Source organism: Fundulus heteroclitus, chromosome 2 (assembly GCF_011125445.2).
Source record: "Fundulus heteroclitus isolate FHET01 chromosome 2, MU-UCD_Fhet_4.1, whole genome shotgun sequence".
In the NCBI taxonomy this organism is placed as follows: domain Eukaryota; kingdom Metazoa; phylum Chordata; class Actinopteri; order Cyprinodontiformes; family Fundulidae; genus Fundulus; species Fundulus heteroclitus.
Genome location: NC_046362.1, coordinates 29,847,318 through 29,866,186, shown reverse-complemented (window position 1 = coordinate 29,866,186; position 18,869 = coordinate 29,847,318). Strand labels below are relative to the sequence as shown.

At 40.7% G+C, this 18,869-nt stretch overlaps 1 protein-coding gene across 2 annotated transcripts in view; it reads left to right on the top strand.

The window, feature by feature from the left end:
* Positions 1-18,869, top strand: part of parvaa (parvin, alpha a) — a 31,214-nt gene that overhangs the window by 367 nt on the left and 11,978 nt on the right. The window contains exons 1-7 of one of the 2 annotated variants that reach the window (XM_036124580.1): positions 5,101-5,449; positions 10,554-10,643; positions 11,117-11,187; positions 11,772-11,874; positions 13,267-13,407; positions 17,376-17,491; positions 17,717-17,775. In XM_036124580.1, coding sequence (XP_035980473.1) covers positions 5,422-5,449; positions 10,554-10,643; positions 11,117-11,187; positions 11,772-11,874; positions 13,267-13,407; positions 17,376-17,491; positions 17,717-17,775 — 608 coding nt within the window. In that variant the 5' untranslated portion in view covers positions 5,101-5,421. Of the gene's footprint in view, positions 1-5,100; positions 5,450-10,553; positions 10,644-11,116; positions 11,188-11,771; positions 11,875-13,266; positions 13,408-17,375; positions 17,492-17,716; positions 17,776-18,869 lie in introns of those variants that run through there. The other variant, XM_012867529.3, reaches the window with a different exon arrangement.

Sequence of the window (18,869 nt, the reverse complement as noted above, 5' to 3'; positions counted from 1 at the left end):
AAACAGTTATATTCGCTTTCCAACTCCCTAAAAAATGGCGAATCTCGCGGTATAAACTTCTACAAACTAATGGCGACGACGCAATAAAGTTTACAAACCTTATCCAACACTTTTAGCGCATCCGAAGTTTTGGATTGAACTGAGAAGAAGCTCTTGAAAATACAAGCTGCAGCGTGTTGGGTTGTTTTTTTTTTTTATAGCCAGAGGCTATGTGTGTTTCCATGTATGGTAGTAAATCCACCATTACTGTAATATGCGAGGAATGAGGCATACCCAAACACAGGCGCGTCACCGCACCGCTGCGGCCAGGGGCCACACACCCCACCCCACCTGGAGCCCGATCTTAGAAATATACATTTGATGATTTAAAAATCTGCTCAGGGACCTCAGCAGCCTGGATTTCGCCTTTTAAAATGAGTATTTTTACACGCAAACGTGATCCCAATTTGGAGAAGTCCCCTAGCTTTATTTATTCCAACCCCTGTCATTATGTTATACATCCTAATTGCTTTTGCATAATACAAAATACATAAAATAGGTTCATGGTTTAAGGCTCACTACATGGTATTTGTTGTTCTTTGGTCCTGTAAACGTTGCATTACCAGACCTGCGAGTAATTTGCCTGAGATTAGATGTATCAGATTTATTGTAAAAGTTCTACTTTCTAAGAGAACATGCTGATGAAGCAACTTTTGTTTTATATAAACTTTTGTTTTATATAAGCTGCCTGAATAAGCCTCTAATCATGCTGGATGTCACTGGCCCGGGTGTCTGACAGCAGGAGGAGATGTTTACATGTAGAAAAAAAAAAATAGAAAGTACAGTGCATTGTAAAAATGCTCATTCCCAGGGAACATGTCCACATTTTGGCACCTTACAGCTTTCAGTGTGTTTTAGTAAGGTTTTTATGTGACAAGCCAACAGACGTAGTGTACAATGTAGGAGAAAACGTTTGTTTAAGCTGTTTAGGGTTCGGTTCCTGAAGTTGAGACCTATGCAGCATGTCTTTTGATTTTCTCTATCTGATTTCTGCCAGTAATGGACACTTGTGGCACAAAATCTTAATAATAATAATAATAATAATAATAATAATAATAATAATAATAGTTATTTAAAAAGTGTGGCATCCACCTTTTTCCGGTTGCCTTTTATATGATTACCCAAATGAAAATTCAGTATAACCATCGCCATGCCTGTGTTAATTCTCAGTGATCCGGGTCATCGTGAATAGCAAACAGGTTTAAATCGGAGGCAACCGGACTTTCGTTCAGTTCTTTCTGAAGACGTTTCGGCACCTATCCAGGGGTCTTTGTCAATACTGATATTACATTGGTGACATATCTGCTTTTTATTGTGCAGCCTTACTCCACATCGCCATTACCATGCCGCCCCCGCTTTGAAACAGCATAATGCTGTGGGGATGCTCTTCTTTAATAGAAACAAAAACGTTCCTAGGAATTGATAGGAAGAGGGATGGAAGCTGAATACCAAGAAATCCTGGAATAAAACCTGTTAGAGGTACAAAATTACTTAGGTGAGGATCTTCTTTGAGCTGGACAATATATTTAAACATACAACCAGAGTTACAAAAAAAAAAGGGTTTTAGGTCAAAGCATATTTGTCTGTTAAAATGGAACGGTCAAAATTTGAAACCTAAATCCAAGTCAGAATCTGTTGCAGGACTTGATACTAAATTCAATTAAATTCAATTTTATTTATATAGCGCCAATTCATGAAACATGTCATCTCAAGGCACTTTTCAAAGTCAAATTCAATCAGATTATACAGATTGAGTCAGATTATACAGATTAGTAAAAAAAAAGTTCCTGTCTAAGGAAACCTAAGAGGTTGCATCAAGTCTCTCCAAGCAGCATTCACTCCTCCTGAAAGAGCGTAGAGCCACAGGAGCAGTCGTCTCCATTGTTAATGGCTTTGCAGCAATCCCTCATACTGAGCATGCATGAAGCGATGGTGGAAAGAAAAACTCCCCTTTAAGGTGAAGGAAAAACCTCCAGCAGAACCAGAACCAGGCTCAGTGTAAACGCTCATCTGCCTCGACCGTGAGCTCCTTTAGAAAGAAAAATGCACAGGAATGTCAGTCTTTAAACGTGTTAGAGACATACTCCAAAAGACTTAGAGGTAGCTAATGCATTCTGAATTTCATTGTTGTTTTTAAGGAAAAATGAAAACATAATATTACCTTTCCTCACAATTATGCTCTACTTTGTACGAGCGTCTAGCACCAAACAATCAGAATAAAATACATTGAAGTTTAGGGCTGCAACCTGACAAAATCTAAAAAACAATTCCCAGGGTTATGAATGCACACTTTAAACTGCAAAAGATTTCGAAAGACATTGCGTCATGACCTCATATAAGAATTTTTATTTATTTATTTATTTTTTATGAATTGTTTTTCCACAGTGCAGCCTGATGTGCATGGCCACCACCTACTGCTGGTGTCTTACAGCCTGTTGTGAGTTTCTGAAAATATAGAATGATGGGCTACGTTCACGCTGCAGGTCTTGATTGGTCAATTACTATTCTTTTTTCTTTTCTTTACTGAAATCAGATTTTTTTTTAAGTGGCCGTTCATACTACTATTAAATGCAGCCGTCATCAGACTTCTGTCTGAACGGTTTAAAGTGACTCGCTTGCGCAGATGACAGAAGGCGACGTCACAGAGCAGCGCGCTGTTTGCGAAAGTAATGGCGAATGTAGTTGTTTCTAGAAGTGCTCAATAAAGTTTTGTTTAAAAAAAAAAAAAAAACTTAAAGAAAAAAAAACACGCGGATACCGGCCGGCATCTCTCCTTTTTAACCCCGTTTACACTACCCTTTTTTAACCGAGCCGAGACCAGTCCGAGCTCGGTAACCAAGATAACTCTTGTGTGTAAACGGTCAGCAGACTGAACCGGACCTCGCTAAACATAACCGGACCGCGCTAAATGCAGGCCAGCTCCTGGTTAGGTCTCAGCCTGTTTTTTTTCTGTCTGCAGAGCGCATGAACAGACCGCGTCATGCCCTTACAGTCAGCTGACTGTCCGCGTTTTTTCCGGCGTGTCTGGCTGCAAGTCCCGATTCACACTCAATTCAGACAAATTTCAGACATTCATAAAAATACTAGCTTCCTTACCATGCCACACGATTTCCAGTGATAATTCTGCTTAGCAGCGTGATGAACCTCAGCGTCTGTCGTTTCCGGCGTCTGTAAACCCGGAGTAGACGTTCGTTTGTCTCATCCACTTCCCAAAAGACGACTCTCTCAAGTAAATTCACCAGTGGTTGCCTTCTTTCCCTGACTCTCCTCAAACACTGAAATATCCCAATGATACTCAATACTTAACTTCCTGAATGTTACGGGCGCCGCTGTTTTCATTTGCTTGGTCCCGCCTTCAATCCCAGACAGCAGCAGTACCGCAAATCGCCACTAGGAGGCGTGGAGCAACCAAGGGACCGGGATAGCGTGGTGTGTAAACGGTCATCAGAACGAGGCTCGGCTAACTGATCCAAGCTTGGACTGGTCTCGGCTCGGATCGGTTTAACAAGGTCAGTGTAAATGGGGCTTTAGTTGTTAGAAAGCTGTTGAGCAATTAGTCGACAATGTTAAGACCACATCAAAGCAAGACGAAGTAAGGTAAGAAAAAAGCAGCGCGGCTATTAACAACGTTTTTTTATGGAGCGCTAACAGCTGCTGCTGTGTGTTGATGTGTAGAGAGAGACGGGAGAGTGACGCGAAAGATGGATAAAATTCGACATGACCGTTCAGACAGCGGACGCTTTGAAAAAACTCTGATACGTATCCGAATTAGTACCACACATAGAAGTGGCAAAAATCGGGTTTTTCGGGGGGTTGAAAAGATCGGAATCATTGCCGTGAAAAAGACGGGTATGGGTCGCCTTTAGGCCCATTCATACCCTACGTTTGGCCTACACGTCCGTATTTCTGTCCGTACGTTCTATCCGTACGTTCTATCCGTTGACTCCTTCATACCTCCGTCCGTTGAGGTGCGCAATAACCAATATTTCCTTTAGTCGGCAGTGCTGGGTGCCAATAATTCGTCAAACATGGCGACGGTCCAAGACGTGATTTTGTTGTATTTGCTCCGTAACTAAACTTTTTGTTTGTCCCTGTGCCCCGGACACGACACATCACATATGTAGGTAGTTGCGGACGAGCTCCGCAAGTCGTTCCTCGAATCCCGCCATTGTTTAGAGCCCAGAATTATAACCTTCGTGATTTTGTTGACATTTTGTACTACAAACTCAATAGCGCCCCCACCTTTTCCGGTAGTATTGCCCCGTATTGATCCGTTTCGTCCGTAATCGTAAGCTCCCAATTTTCGTGTCAAAATACGGACGAAATCGACAGTTAGAACGTATGAAACACACCACACGTATCCGTCTTTTACGTGAGGTATGAATGGGCCTTATGGGGAAAAAAGATCGGATTTGTTTGGCGTTTCCCTGCAGTGTGAACATAGCCAAAGTGTAGATGTAGGTGGTGATGATTTGCACGTTTCAGTTTTCCCCGGCCTGCGTTTGGGTCATAATAAACATTGCCCTGTTGGACTTCACCTGTAGAAAAGGTGTTAACAATAAGAATACTAGCAAAGAGGCCCATTTTTAGATACTCAGCCCTGTTATTTTCATGGCGCGTCGCTTTAAAAGTACAGCGGTATTCAGACGTCATTCACCGCTGAAGGCTGAAGGTTTTTATCACTCAATGAAAACGGGTCTCCTTCAGCCGGATGATTGCTTTGTGTCAGTGAGGACACTGTCGCACAGCTGAGCCCCGCGTTTACGTTGCCCTTTTCCACTGGTCATTCATGCAATCACATTATACTCCGAGCTCGTTCATATTCACCGCACACGCATGCACTCTTTGTATGTACGCGCAGAGCGGCGTGTGGGGTGTCTTCAAAGTGTTCCGGTGATTTGATGGAAAACGCGGGCCGGTCGCTCCCGTGCTGTTGATTGAATAAATTTATGCCCATGCGACATTTATGGCAGAGTGTGCCTCGGGGAGAGGGGCCGCTGGCTGCAACGGGCAGTAATGACCGGATGAAAAAAAAAAAAAGGGAATATGTTAGAGGGGAGGTAGAGGATGAGAAACGGGAAGGAAACTATACGACGGGGACCGGACGATATGAAAGAAGAGAAGGTCAGGAGGCTTTTAGAGCATGAGAGCAGCCTTGTGCGTTGAGCGTTGGTGCAGTCTGAAGGAAAGGACAGCTCATAAATCTGAAGAGGAAACGCGTAGTTCTGCATGCTCGTCGAATATTGAGCAAATGTCAAACTTACTTGTGGGTTTAGCTGTTAAACCAGAGCTGATTTTTTTAGAGCGCAGTCTGCGAACGCGATGAGCTGCAGGGGAGAAAGCTGGTGCTGGTAGCCAGGAGAGGATGCTTGAGACAGAGACATGGGCTGTGGAGCGCTCTGCCCTCCAGGTAGGACAATAATATTACTCGCCCTGCTATATTTCAGTGTTTACCATTGTGGAGGACACTTCTAGCTTTTATTTATTTATTTTTATTGTGATCTTCATCCGAGCAGCTTGACGGATCGTTTTGCTTTATGTTAGAGCAAAGAGGGAGGAGCGATGCACTGCGAGGACACTCTGGGTGTTCCTGTCAGTCTGGATAGAAATTAAACCTGCACAGTGCAAAGGCTTTGTGTTTTTTTTTTTTTTTTTTTTATTAAAAAGGTGACAAATTAATTTTCTAACACAAAAGCTGATCGGGGGAAAAACCTTTTGTGGATCAGCGTAATGTAACAGCTGGTGAGCAAGACTGTGCTAATTGGTGTGGTGTTACTGTACTGCAACTGGAACACCACGTGAGTGTGAATTTCCATCTTCTGACTGTCAGAGTGCTTCCATTTTTTTTTTATATATTTCGCTACAGTTCAGCTCCTAAAACTACATATATTCATAAAAAAATCTTATTTTGTGGCAAAAAAAAAAGAAGTTGGATTGATGATAATTTCCGTATAACTTCTGTAAATGCTGCAACTTCACTAAAGTCTGTTGGCAACAATGAGGCCTTTGGAGATATTTTAGATTTTTAAAATTGTTCTCATACTTTGGCATCAACCAGTTAACCTTACCTTTTTTTTTTTATTATTAATTTCTGTGACCAACCTCTAAATATCTAAATAGAAACAATTTCTCTTCAACTTAATACATAAAAAAAAATCGTTCATTAGTAAACGGAGGGAAAATCCTCTCCTAAATGTTTTTCAAACGTACCATGGGAGCTGTTATAGCCTCTGTTAAAATGCTGGACTGGATGTGCTCAGAAACGGACAGGAGAAAACTAATCTACTCACGCCAGGATGGAAAATGCACCAACCAGGTGGGGTCTTCTGCCGCTGTAGGCCGTTTGCGTCAAGGTTCTCATTCAGAGTGGTTCTGAGCACCTTGGATGTCAACAAGTGGTTATTTGAGCTATTGCTGCCTTTCTATCACCTTAAACCAGGCTTCCCATTAACCTCTGAACTGCTGTTCTCTGGAAACCAAGTAGATGTTTTAGCTGAAAGGCCAAATAGATCAGCAGCTTCTGAAATACTCAGACCAATTCATTCAGCACCAACAACCATGGCATGGTCAGCGTAACTTAAATCCCCTTTATTCCCCATCCCGATACTAAGCAAGTTGTCTTAACCACACCTAGATGCTGTTGGGTGACAAGCACTTCAGCTGGTGTACCTAATAAAGACACAGTTGAGTGTCCATTAAAGTATTTAGGGATAAAATGGGGCACCCTGACTGACTTCTCTAGTCACGGCTTTACTTTTTTTTTTTTTTTATTGTGACCTGAGCAGAACTTCATGCATGCATTCATTCATTCAAATATTGGGGTATCAAGGTGGTGGTAACTAGCTGAAAGGTCACTGCTAAAATGTGTTACTATAGAATCCATTTTTCAGGGCAACAAGTGATGCATTCTTTCAATCTCTGATCTGTTTATCTTTATTAAGTAGAGCGATACCAAATGGAAAACCCCTTGCAAAATCCCCATAGGCATTTAAATCACAAATTTACTCAGCTAACCGCTGGATAAAAACATTGAGTCTTTGAGTGAGAAAGAGAAACTAAGTCATTAAGTGCATTAATATATTATAGAAAAACAAAGCTTTGCACAATTGTTGGATTTCAAAATCACACCTTTTTTTTTAAACTCAAGAAAAAATACGAGTCTCCCACCCATTTATTTTGCTCCTTTCTTCTGCTCTATGATGTTTTGTCACTTTACCATCATGCTTGGCTTTGGTTGGTTGCTTTTAGCATAGAAGAATATCGCTGACGTTAAAGATGCACCGATCCGGGTATTGGATCGGATATCTGCTCCGATATTGACTAATTAGCTGGATCGGATATCGGAAGAATGACGCCGATCCAGCATTCCGATCCATTAACTTCTTTTTTTTAATTAATATCATACACAGCAATACAGTGATGTAGTCACATCAACTCCATGTTTGCAACAGCGGTTACATCATCACACAACAGCTAGTGATGAGCAAACAGAGCAACATGGAGCAAAGCGCCGGACCGAGCCAAGTCTGCTATTTGGAAACATTTCAGACTTGATATTCTCCTCCAATAATAATTGAACTTTCTTAAATGCAACTTTTGGATCTAGTCAAATCTTGTCTTTGTTTTGAGGAACCAAAAAGTTACCAATTAGTAGAGCGGGTTGTGTTTGGATAGTCTAGTCTGGTTTGGGCTTTATCAAGGCGGTAATTTGCAAAATGAGCCGTATTCGGCACATATCACTCTGCAAGAATATTTTCATACCCCTCTGTGTGATGTGATGCGTGTGCTCATGCAGACATGCAGGGTACATGCAACCGCTCACGGATGGTGTTGATTGGGGAGGATGTTGTTCCAGGGAGGGCAGAGAAATGCACAGGATGTTCACTTCATGCGTCCAACACACACACGCGCGCGCAGCAGCAGAAATAGATCAGCCCTGATCAAACCTCCTAAGGTATCCGGCACGCTGAGAAGAACGGCGTGCTGGGCGTCTGTGGAGCACGCTGAGAAGCAGGAAGCAGATTGACTCCGTTCGTCTGATGTCAAGTGGCTGTCAGTGGAGCGCTGCACCGCTAAAGGTTGTTTGTGGAGTCGAGGAAAACATTCAGAGTTGTCCAAACTGTTGCTGAAGTCCTCTAGAGATTATAGAAACTAATCTGAATTTTAGCCTAAAAGGGGAGGCAGGTACAACCTTCTTCTGGATTATTTCAGGCTTCCAACGCTGTCTGGGGAAAAAATAAAAGTTATGTATGGAGCTTTCAAGCTGTTGGTGGGCTCAGAAAATAAAGCATGGAAAACATATTTAACTTTCCTTACTGCCTATCTTCATTGTTCTCAAACGGTGGGAAAGATACTAGGGGCACTACAGCTGCCTTTAGTGTTACTCATGGGAGGCTTTAGGATCAGCTGGTTACTATGTAAATATACATTAGCTGTAATCGAGCTTTAATAGCTGTAATAGTTCAAACTGATTGATTTTTGCTTTGAGCAGATACTTTGCAAAAGTAAAGTGTAGTTGAGAATAATTTGACCACTCCCCCCACCCACCCAAGCCTAGTAGAAAACTAAGGCAGACGAAGGGAAGTTGAGAATTAGTGCTCGATGCTTCTTTTGCTACATTTCCCAAACTCAGAACAGGCATCTGGGACTAACATCAATCCCATTCAATTCAATTTTATTTATATAGCACCAATTCATGACACATGTCACCTCAAGGCACTTTACAAAGTCAAATTCAATCAGAATATACAGATTGGTCAAAAATTTCCTATCTAAGCAAACCCAGCAGGTTGCATCAAGTCTCTCCAAGCAGCATTCACTCCTCCTGAATGAGCGTAGAGCCACAGTGGACAGTCGTCTGCATTGTTGATGGCTTTGCAGCAATCCCTCATACTGAGTATGTATGAAGCGACAGTGGAGAGGAAAACTCCCCTTTAACAGGGAGGAGAACCTCCAGCAGAACCAGAACCAGGCTCAGTGTGAACGCTCATCTGCTTCGACCCACTGGGGCTTAGAGAAGACAGAGCAGAGACACAAAAAGAGAGAGGGAAAAAAACAGAAATACACATTGATCCAGGAATCCTTTCTACATTAGATGGTAATAGCGGATCATCTGTTTCCCCTGGATGATGTCACAGCTAACAGAACGCTAGACCAGGTGTATCTACTGTGAAGAGAAAAAATGACGAAAAAGATGAAATAACAACAAACAGTGCAAATTAGAGAACAGTAGAACTCAGCAGAGTGAGAGAAATAGGCCCTGATGTCCTCCAGCAGTCTAAGCCTATAGCAGCTTAATACAGAGAAAGCTCAGGGTAACCTCAGCCACTCTAACTAGAAGCTTTGTCAAAAAGGAAAGTTTTAAGATTAGTCTTAAAAGTAGACAGGGTGTCTGCCTCACGGACCAAAATTGGAAAAAATATTGGTCTCAGTTTTGGATTTCAAGGTCACAGTCCATGTAAATCTCCAGAGCCTCCTTCCAGTTTATTTTTCCATCTTCTAACTGTTATGACTGAACACAACAAACGTAAAATATTCGGTTTCTGTAGCTGTGTCATAAATATCTTGAGTGGATTTCGTGAAGTGCCGTGGATATAAAGACGTGGGATGAAATTTGTTTCACTGCTTGATCCCGGCACTAACTCTATTTTTCTAAGAGAGAGAGGAGGTAGGAGAGGACCAAGTAAAATGGCTTTCTAGGGGTTGAAAATGGAGGCGTTTCAGTTTACGTTTTTATTTAATAATATTTCAAGTGTTCTCAACAAGCAAAAAAACTCAAACAATAGTGGGCTGTGTTTGTCTTTTAACAATATATTGTTAAATAAAAACAACATAATATCTGTTTAATGGATTCTCGTGTATAGACCATGTAAAAAAACAACAACTAAATACATAAAACTTTAATATAAAAATATATACACCTGCACAAGGAATGTATGTATCTGCCACCCCCCCACCCCCCATTCGAATATTTTAAGCATCTTATTCCACCTGAATTAATTGCCAAAGAAAACGGGGAGAGGGGCGTGCCAGTGGTAGGGATTACCCCAGGGAATGGAGTTGAGTCTTTGAGAACCACTCTGCTACTCCATTATGTAAAAAGGTTATCCATCCATAAATACATCAGTATGCTCATCTACAATATCTGTTTGCCCATTGCTTATCCGTTTGATTCGTGTCCCCTTCGTTTCTCATCCCTCACTATTCTCTGCAGGATTACCATGTTGCAACTACCCCTAACCCACTGGGACGTTAAAAACGTAAAGCATAAACATGTCGTTTTTGATTTTTGTTTATCATGGTTAGCCTAAGAAAATCACTCATAACTCATTTTGAGGCTAAATGTAATTAAATACATTACATCTTAGATATCAAACCATATCAAATGATTGAACTGCGTAAGAGATAACAGTTTACAAAAATAAACCCAGCCTGTTGAAAATCTGCTTATCATACACTTAATGTTTGTGGTTTATACAAGTCTGATTTGTTTCATTTTTTATTTCTTTTTAAAGCAATCGACCTTCAGGAGGAGGGGATTAATGCCATCAATCTTCCCCTCAGTCCTTCACACTATGAGCTGGACCCTGAGGACACAATGCTAGGTAACCCACAGTCACACATGCACACACTTGTGGACAGAGGATAGTTTTGGTAAAGACCTAAATATTAAAGCGTGCATATTATTTACCGATCCTGATACTACATTGTTTTGCTAAGTTGAAATGCACCGAGAAGTCCGCCATGATTCAGCTTGATTGGTGCCGACCGATGACCTGCTTTCATGTAACATTTTTCTTTTTATTTTTAAAAAAAAAAATCCATCCATCTTCTCTATCTCAATGCTGTTCCTATTTGTTTTTTTTTTTAGTACTTAAGGAGAAATTGAATTTGGCTAAAAAAATCTGTATCGGCACACACGTCAATGTTGGAACAAGAACCACAGATCAGACGTTGACCACAAAAGTCTGATCGGTGTATTTCTATAAATAAGATGCTTGTTAAAAATGTGAGAGGCTCTAAAGATAACCGATAACTCATTAGCTCTCGCTGCTTTTAAACTGTATTCATTCATTAGAGGAGAATGAAGTGCGCACCATGGTGGACCCCAACTCCAAGAACGATCGCAAACTGCAGGAGCTCATAAAGGTCTGAATTTCTAAACTCTTAATAAACTGGTTAGTGTAATATTTCAGTGCTTGTTTCAGGTTCCCCTGAGTTTTCTCAAAAGAACCTGAAGAAAGTTTTAACATGTAGAAAATTTAAATAAACATTTAACCAGAAAAGCCTATCACTATTTTTCATGATCTTTGATCATTTCTTCTATGGCTTGTTTATTATTCTGATATTTTTTTTTTAGGCAAAATGAATGTTTCAGAAGTATCCATCCATGTATTGTTCAGATAAATAAATGAGCAGAACTGACTGAGCAGGATATCTAAAAGAAAAGAACAACGTTTGATAACATGATGTTCTGGCATTTTCAGATATTCTTTATTTTGCTTTCTTTCAGTCTGGTTTAGAAATTAAATCTTTCCATTACAAAGACTTTGAAGCAGTTATCTATTGTGATAACTTCTGTCTAAAGCTATTTTTGTTGGCAGCCACTATACCCAATAGGTTTCTCATATAGGTAAAGGGTTAACATGAAAGATTTAATGGAAAAAAAATATATAAACCTTAAAATTTCTCTGACTTGTGATTGAACTTTTCCCTCTTACTCTGTGATGTAGGTGTTGATTGACTGGATAAATGACGTTCTGGTCGGGGAGAGGATCATTGTGAAGGATCTGGCTGAAGATCTGTACGATGGACAAGTTCTGCAGAAGCTATTTGGTGAGAGCCTGAACCCTCGCAGCATTTGGCGGGGCTGTTTTACTGTACCAAATCACACGTTTTTATCATTCTACATTAAAAAAAGTTTATTATTACCTACAAATATTGCTTATTTGTCCTCCCTCGTTAAAGATTTTAATTATCAAAAGGAATAATAACTAATACAGAAGCTGCGTAGTGACAATGTCAACAAGTATTTCCTCTGTGTGTTTAGTACCAGGCTACTGCTAATGGCTACGGTCATCGTGTGAAGTGGTTTTTGGCACTGTTAACCAAGTCGGCTCATTATAAGTGACGTTGGGCTTGTGTTTTCTAAAGTTGCATGTAAATTCTGAGTCCTGGGTTGTGGTTTTATGGGCTCTGTTCTAAACGTCGCTATTTGAGATCTAGAATAAGCAACTATAAACACAAGTTATAAAGATGGCCGCTGGCACTACTGCGCTACAGACAACGTGAACCAACTGAAATGCACTCCACCCCTCTGCGTACACACATGCCGTATTTTTCGGACCATACGACGCCCTGGTTTATCAGGCGCATTAAATATTCTTCCTGAGTGAATGAGTATTTTTGCACTTAAAATAAGAACAATTCATCTCCATCTTATTTCAAGTGCAGGATATCTAATATCTTACTTTAGGGGTAAAATACTCATTCCATTGGCAAGAAGTCTCATTTAGCTGATCAAATCAAGGAAAAATATAATAATTTCGAGAAAATTTAACTTAGTTTTAGTTCCCTTTTTTCAGTGCGCCCCTCCGCATACACAGCTCTCTCCTGAGAGGGAGAGCTATCCGCCTCTGCCGGGAGGACAGAGTAGTTGGACTACACCGCCCTGTCTCTAACGTAAGGCCAAAATAAACTTAACTTTTATATTAAATCAACTTACTTTGTTTATTGTCGCTTGCGTGTACTCCAGGCCGCCTTAGATGAATGCACTTCTAGTTTAGACATTACAGTAAGGCAGTCTTGTAGACAGCTCAGGGGTCCGACCAGGTGGCTACACAGTGTACCGTAATGCTCCAAATATCCATTGAGCGTAGCGGCTTCGTTGCTAACCAAAGTCGTACTTACACATTTTAACAGATTCTTGAGCACATTGTAACCGTATAAAATCAGTCAGTAAGCACAACTTTAATCATGTATAAGGCACACCATCAATTTTTAAGAAATTTAAGGATTTTAAGTGCACCTGATAGTCCGAAAAATATGGTAAAGATAATAGGCCATTTCATTTGTGCGTATGATTTCTATTTCGCTCTGTTTTCTGGTTGCTCCTGATAAGAGTGAGATTAAAAAGACTAAATGAAACTATCTGGATGAAGCCAGTGCTTTTTTAAGCCCATTTTACAGTCACCAGAGAGGCCGTTGACTGTTTCATGTGTGTCACAGAAAAGTTGGAAGGCGAGAAGCTGAATGTCGCAGAGGTGACCCAATCCGAGATCGCCCAGAAGCAGAAGCTGCAGACTGTTTTGGAGCGCATCAACGAATCGCTCAAGCTGTCCACCAGGAACATCCGCTGGAACGTCGACTGTAAGCAGCAAATATGACCCTTTTTTATTTTTTAATAGAATGTTTATTGTTTTTCTGGGTTTTTCTGGCACTAGCGGCTCATTTCTTTTACAAAGTAGGCGGACAGGAAAGGGGGGTTTGAGAGAGGGGGGAAGACATGCGGTAAATTACCTCAGACCGGAATCAAACCTGGGTCAGCCGGGACGAGGACTAAAGCCTCCGTTTATGGGTCGTGCTCACTACCCCAGCGCCATCAGAACTCGCCCCAGAGACTCCCTGACTTAAATATTTAAACCCATCTCTTCGGAGTCAGGTCTCAGTTTTGGAATCTTTTATTTTCTCAACTTTTCAATGTATATTAGCTTCACAATTATATATATTTTTTGAACAGTATCTACGGCCGAGAGCCTCCATACAATTGTTTTCAAACTCCGGGGTTACCCATTTTTTCAGGGTCGCTACACCATCTTAGACAGCCTGATACAGTAAGTGTTGAAAGGGAAAAGCTACGTTTGGAAACAGTTTATTTCTTATTCTGTTATCAAAATATTTCTTGGTTCTTTTATCAAATGTTTGGTTTGCAACATCAAAACTAGACATTTTGTCCAACTCACTAATCTTTTTAGACTGCAGATTATTTTACTTCTGGGTTTAAAACTGAAGCTAAGGTTCTTTTTTATATGATAACCCTCTCCAAATGGATTTGTTTATTAAATTTTTTTTACAGTCTTTACAGAACATAGAAATGCAGGGAAATGGTCCTTTACCACACTGCTGAATTGGAAGCTATATATATATATATATATATATATATATATATATATATATATATATATATATATATATATATATATATATATATATATATATATATATATAAACAAAAAATTATATATTTTTTTTAAATAGAACCAAACTATGTCAAATATCCACCCTGTCATAAAAACCTCTGGAGAAAAGGTCTGAAAAATGATCAAATTTCCAAACAGAAGATTTGTTTCTTCTGCTGTGGAATCCCATATTAACGCCACAAGGCCTAAATCAGAGTCTTATCGTTGCCTTGGTATCATTTATGAGGTATTGACCATTGTTTTTTTTGTTGTTTTTTTTTTACTTTTGTCTGGATGCTGATTGTTCTCATGTTTCCTACCGTTGTTAAATGAAAAAAAAACTTTGGCAGATGAGGGGAAACTTGACAAAGAAAAATAAAATACAAAGACAGGAGAAAGAAGAACGAACTAATACTCTGTTTGGGAGGGGGGGGGGGAATTAAAAACAGGAAAACACAAAGAAAACCAAGAGAATTGATGAAGTGAGAGCAGTGCACCACAGAAGGGCAACATCACATGCATTTCTTTTCCGAAATAAAAACATACTCTGACCTTCTTGGTTGTGTCTCTGGTGGAGGATGTGTCCTTGAAAAGCTATTGTCGTGAGATGTCCTCAGAAATGCTAAGGCGGACAGTCAATAACATGGAATGTAATTGATTTTGCTGTCCTTTTTATTTGAGGAGCTTTCTCCTAATCAATTTTGTTTTGTTTTTCCCGCCTTTCATCTCTCGTTTGATGTTGTTATAAATTCCCTCATTCCTGAAGTAACCTGTCCACATCCTTAAAGGCAGCCACCATGTAAAGGACGCCTTCTAACACTGACTTTGTCACGCCAAAACGCCACTGGCTTCAGTCAAAGGCTTTAGGCTCTTAATTGTTCCTTTGATTGTGTTCAGGATTACAAACCCCATTTGCTTTGTTGGTTTTTGCTCCTTACAACACAAAGCTAAACAGGCTGTTTGGGACGGTGCCATGTTGTGCTCTCAGCTTTCACATTTTTATACTTGCAACTGAAAAGGGACTTTCTTTCGTACCGATTTATTCTGTTTCTGCTTTACTCATACATCGATGTTTAACATCACCCAGAAAGTAATCTGACTGAACACAAAATGCAGCTTTCAAATGATGATTTCATTTATAAAGGGTGGAAAAGTACTGAGACCCACTTGGCCTTACGTGACACAGTTATTGCCTTCAAACAGCTGCCATCCAGCATATACCTTAACGGATTGGGAGTCTTTTAGTGTTTTAGTTAGCTAAAAACCACCAATCAGGCCCGAAATCTGGGTGTAGTGATGGACTCAGACCTGAACCTTCAAAAGCATCTAAAGACAATTACAAGGTCAGCTTTCTATCACCTGAGGAACATTTCTAGGATTAAAGGACTGATGTCTCAGCAGGATCTGGAAAAACTAATCCATGCGTTTATATTTAGTAGAATTGATTACTGCAACGGTGTTTTCACAGGACTTCCTAAAAAGTGGATCAGACAGCTGCAGCTGATCCAGAACGCTGCTGCCCGCGTCCTCACTAAGACTAAGAAAGTAGAGCACATCACCCCAGTTCTAAAGTCCTTACACTGGCTCCCTGTATCTCAGAGAATAGACTTTAAAATACTTCTGTTAGTCTATAAATCCTTAAATGGCTTTAGCACCTAAATACATCACAGACTTGTTGTCAGTGCATCAACCCTCCAGACCACTAAGGTCTTCTGGCTCCAGTCTACTCCACATACCTAGAACCAGAACTAAACATGGAGAAGCAGCATTTAGTTCCTATGCTCTGCTTATCTGGAACAAACTTCCAGAAAACTGTAAAAGTGTGGAAAGCCTGAGTTCTTTTAAATCAAGATTAAAAACACATATGTTTAAAATTGCCTTTGACTGTTCTAGTTAAACAGTTTTACTGTTTTGAATGTTCTTTTTTGTTACTACATTCTATCCCTACTTGCTTTTATTCTATTTTCTATCTACATTTTATTATTTTGGTATATCTTAATCATGTAAAGCACTTTGTATTGTCTTGTACTGAATTGTGCTATATAAATAAATTTGCCTTGCCTTGCCTTGCCTTAGTCTTACTATGGAGGAATGCTAACCTGACTCTAGCCAGATGTATGTCGCTCTGCCTAGCTTCACTCACATCCATCTGGGACATCTCCCATAGAGAGTGATTTCTCCAACCAATTTTATTGTCTAGCCAATCAGGACGCAGGGCTGGAGTTTCATAGATGTGATGTAGTGGAGAAGTGACCGTGAGACTGTTTTGATTCAACAATGGCGGCTCGCATCGAGGAAGCAAGCGTTAACATTGATGCTGCTATTTCCTCCGTGTTGTCCAATCTACCTAATATTGTTTTATTAAAAGAACATCAGAGAACGGCTCTGAAGGCTTTTGTTGGTGGAAACCATGTTTTCGCCCTTCTCCCGACCGGATTTGGCAAGTTTTGTTTTCCGGGGCGCGCCCGTGGCGGAGCGGTTAGCGGTTAGCATGAACCATATTAGGAGGCCTTTAGTCCTTGACGCGGTCGGCCCGGGATCGACTCCGACCCGCGGCGCTTTGCCGCCTGTCTTCCCCCCTCTTCCTGTCAGCTCACTGTCAATAAAATGCGTGCCACTAGAGCCGCAAATACATAAAAAAAAAAAAAAAGTTTTGTTTTTCCTGCGTCGCTCTCATCAGCGTCAAGGGTTAGCTTCGATGTGAGTGGTTGAAATAGCACGTTGATAAAGATGACAGACAAGTGGCTTATCCAATCATATGCAAGGATTTTTGATAAGGCCCAGTCTTCAAAAAAGGCAATTCCTATGGATCAGTCCCAGATGGATGTGAGTGAAGCTAGGCAGAGCGAAATACATCTGGCTAGGGTCAGGTTAGAAGAATGCAGCTGTGTCTTTTAAAAGTGATTCATCGTAATAAATACTCCCTTTTTGAATGAGCCGTGTTCTGGGGAACTGTTTGCTCAGTGCCCTCATGAGGTTCCCTCCCTTATTCTCCAAACGGAGGTAGTTCTGAACGCTCTCTGCTAAATGTAAGATACTGACTGTTCGTTACTGCCCGCCTAAACTCCACTTCGACTCCATCTATCCTTCTTAATTTGTTTGCCAGGCTGGAAAAATGGACTTAAACTCACCACGTTGTTGTTGTTCTTTCCACATCAGCGGTTCATGCTAAGAGTATAGTCGCCATTCTGCACCTGTTGGTGGCGCTGTCACAACACTTCAGAGCACCGATCAGATTGCCAGACCATGTTTCTATTCAAGTTGTGGTGGTTCAGGTTGGTGCCATTTTTCTTTTTTTTTGTTTATTTACAGTGTCTGCAAAACTTTGTACTGTTGTACCTTTTTTTTTCTTCTTCCTGAAGCTGCTGTCTTTGTTTTTAACACTCACCTAAGTGTTTTTATGTTTATTTTGGGCTTTTAAGTTTCATCATCGACCACCACTGTGTTTTTGTTACTGTTTCAGTAACATATGCACAACGTTCTCCACTTTTGCCTTTCAGAAGCGAGAGGGCATCCTTCAGTCGAGGCAGATCCAAGAAGAAATCACTGGCAACACGGAGTGAGTTCATCTCTTTGTGTTAGCCGTTCTTACGCCTCGCCGCGCACTCCTGCCCAGCTGAACAACGGTGGAGTCGGTGCTCCGAAGAAAGCTCCCGATAATAACTTTATGCAAAACACATTGTAGTCTTGAAGAGCAAATAGCTCAGGCTTTGTGCCTTTCTAGAAGACCGTGCGGGTGATGTTGGGTCACGTGAACTACGAACCACTGTTGTGTCTACTGAGAACAGCCCACCAAGGATAACACAGCGTAACAAACGTGAACCGTCTGGGCATGGTGTCCCTGAAACTGAAACTTCCTGGTCTGTGAAAATTTTAATTTAAAACAATTTAGCCCCTTAAACGTTTCTTCTGTTTTGCCTTTTTTTGTTGTGTGTCTCACTTAAATATTTCACAAAACTATTGTTTTGTAGTTGTTAATGCGATCGATGTCGGCAAGTCAGAGTTTTACGGAATCAGTGATCGGGAATCATGCACAGAATCGGTGCAAGTAAAAAAAGGCGAGTAATTTCCAGAGCCCCAAGACTTGATACACGTGATAACGGTAACACAATCTAAACACTGTCGTATAATTATAGTGCATCTTGCATTTATGACATGCAGATCTTTTTAAAATCATCTTATACATGGTTTTACATCCAGGTTGTATCTTACTTTGAAATTAATAAATAGAATTCATATTTGGAGGCTAAAATCTGCAACCTAAAAAGTCATCTGCTTTCTCTGCCTTGAATACAGATTTCATTTTCAGAGAATTTGAAGTTTGCAGCCCACCCCCCATCCCCCCTCCCCTTAAGCCAGTGGAACAAATGTTGTGCACAGGTGAAATGACGGCCATTGTATCTAAACAAGCAATGTGGTGGCACCCTCAGCTGAAGAATTAGACAATTTAAACTGAACAGAGCCTCTCTTGGACTTTTTTTTTTTTTTTTTTGTCTCCCCCTGTGAGGCTGTCCTGCAGCCTGACAGCAGCAACAAGGGAGATAACGGCAGGCCAACACTCACATACACTCACATTTGGTCATGGTAGATGGGTAGACTGCTAATAACACACACACACACACACACACACAATGGTGGTCACAGTGGAGATGG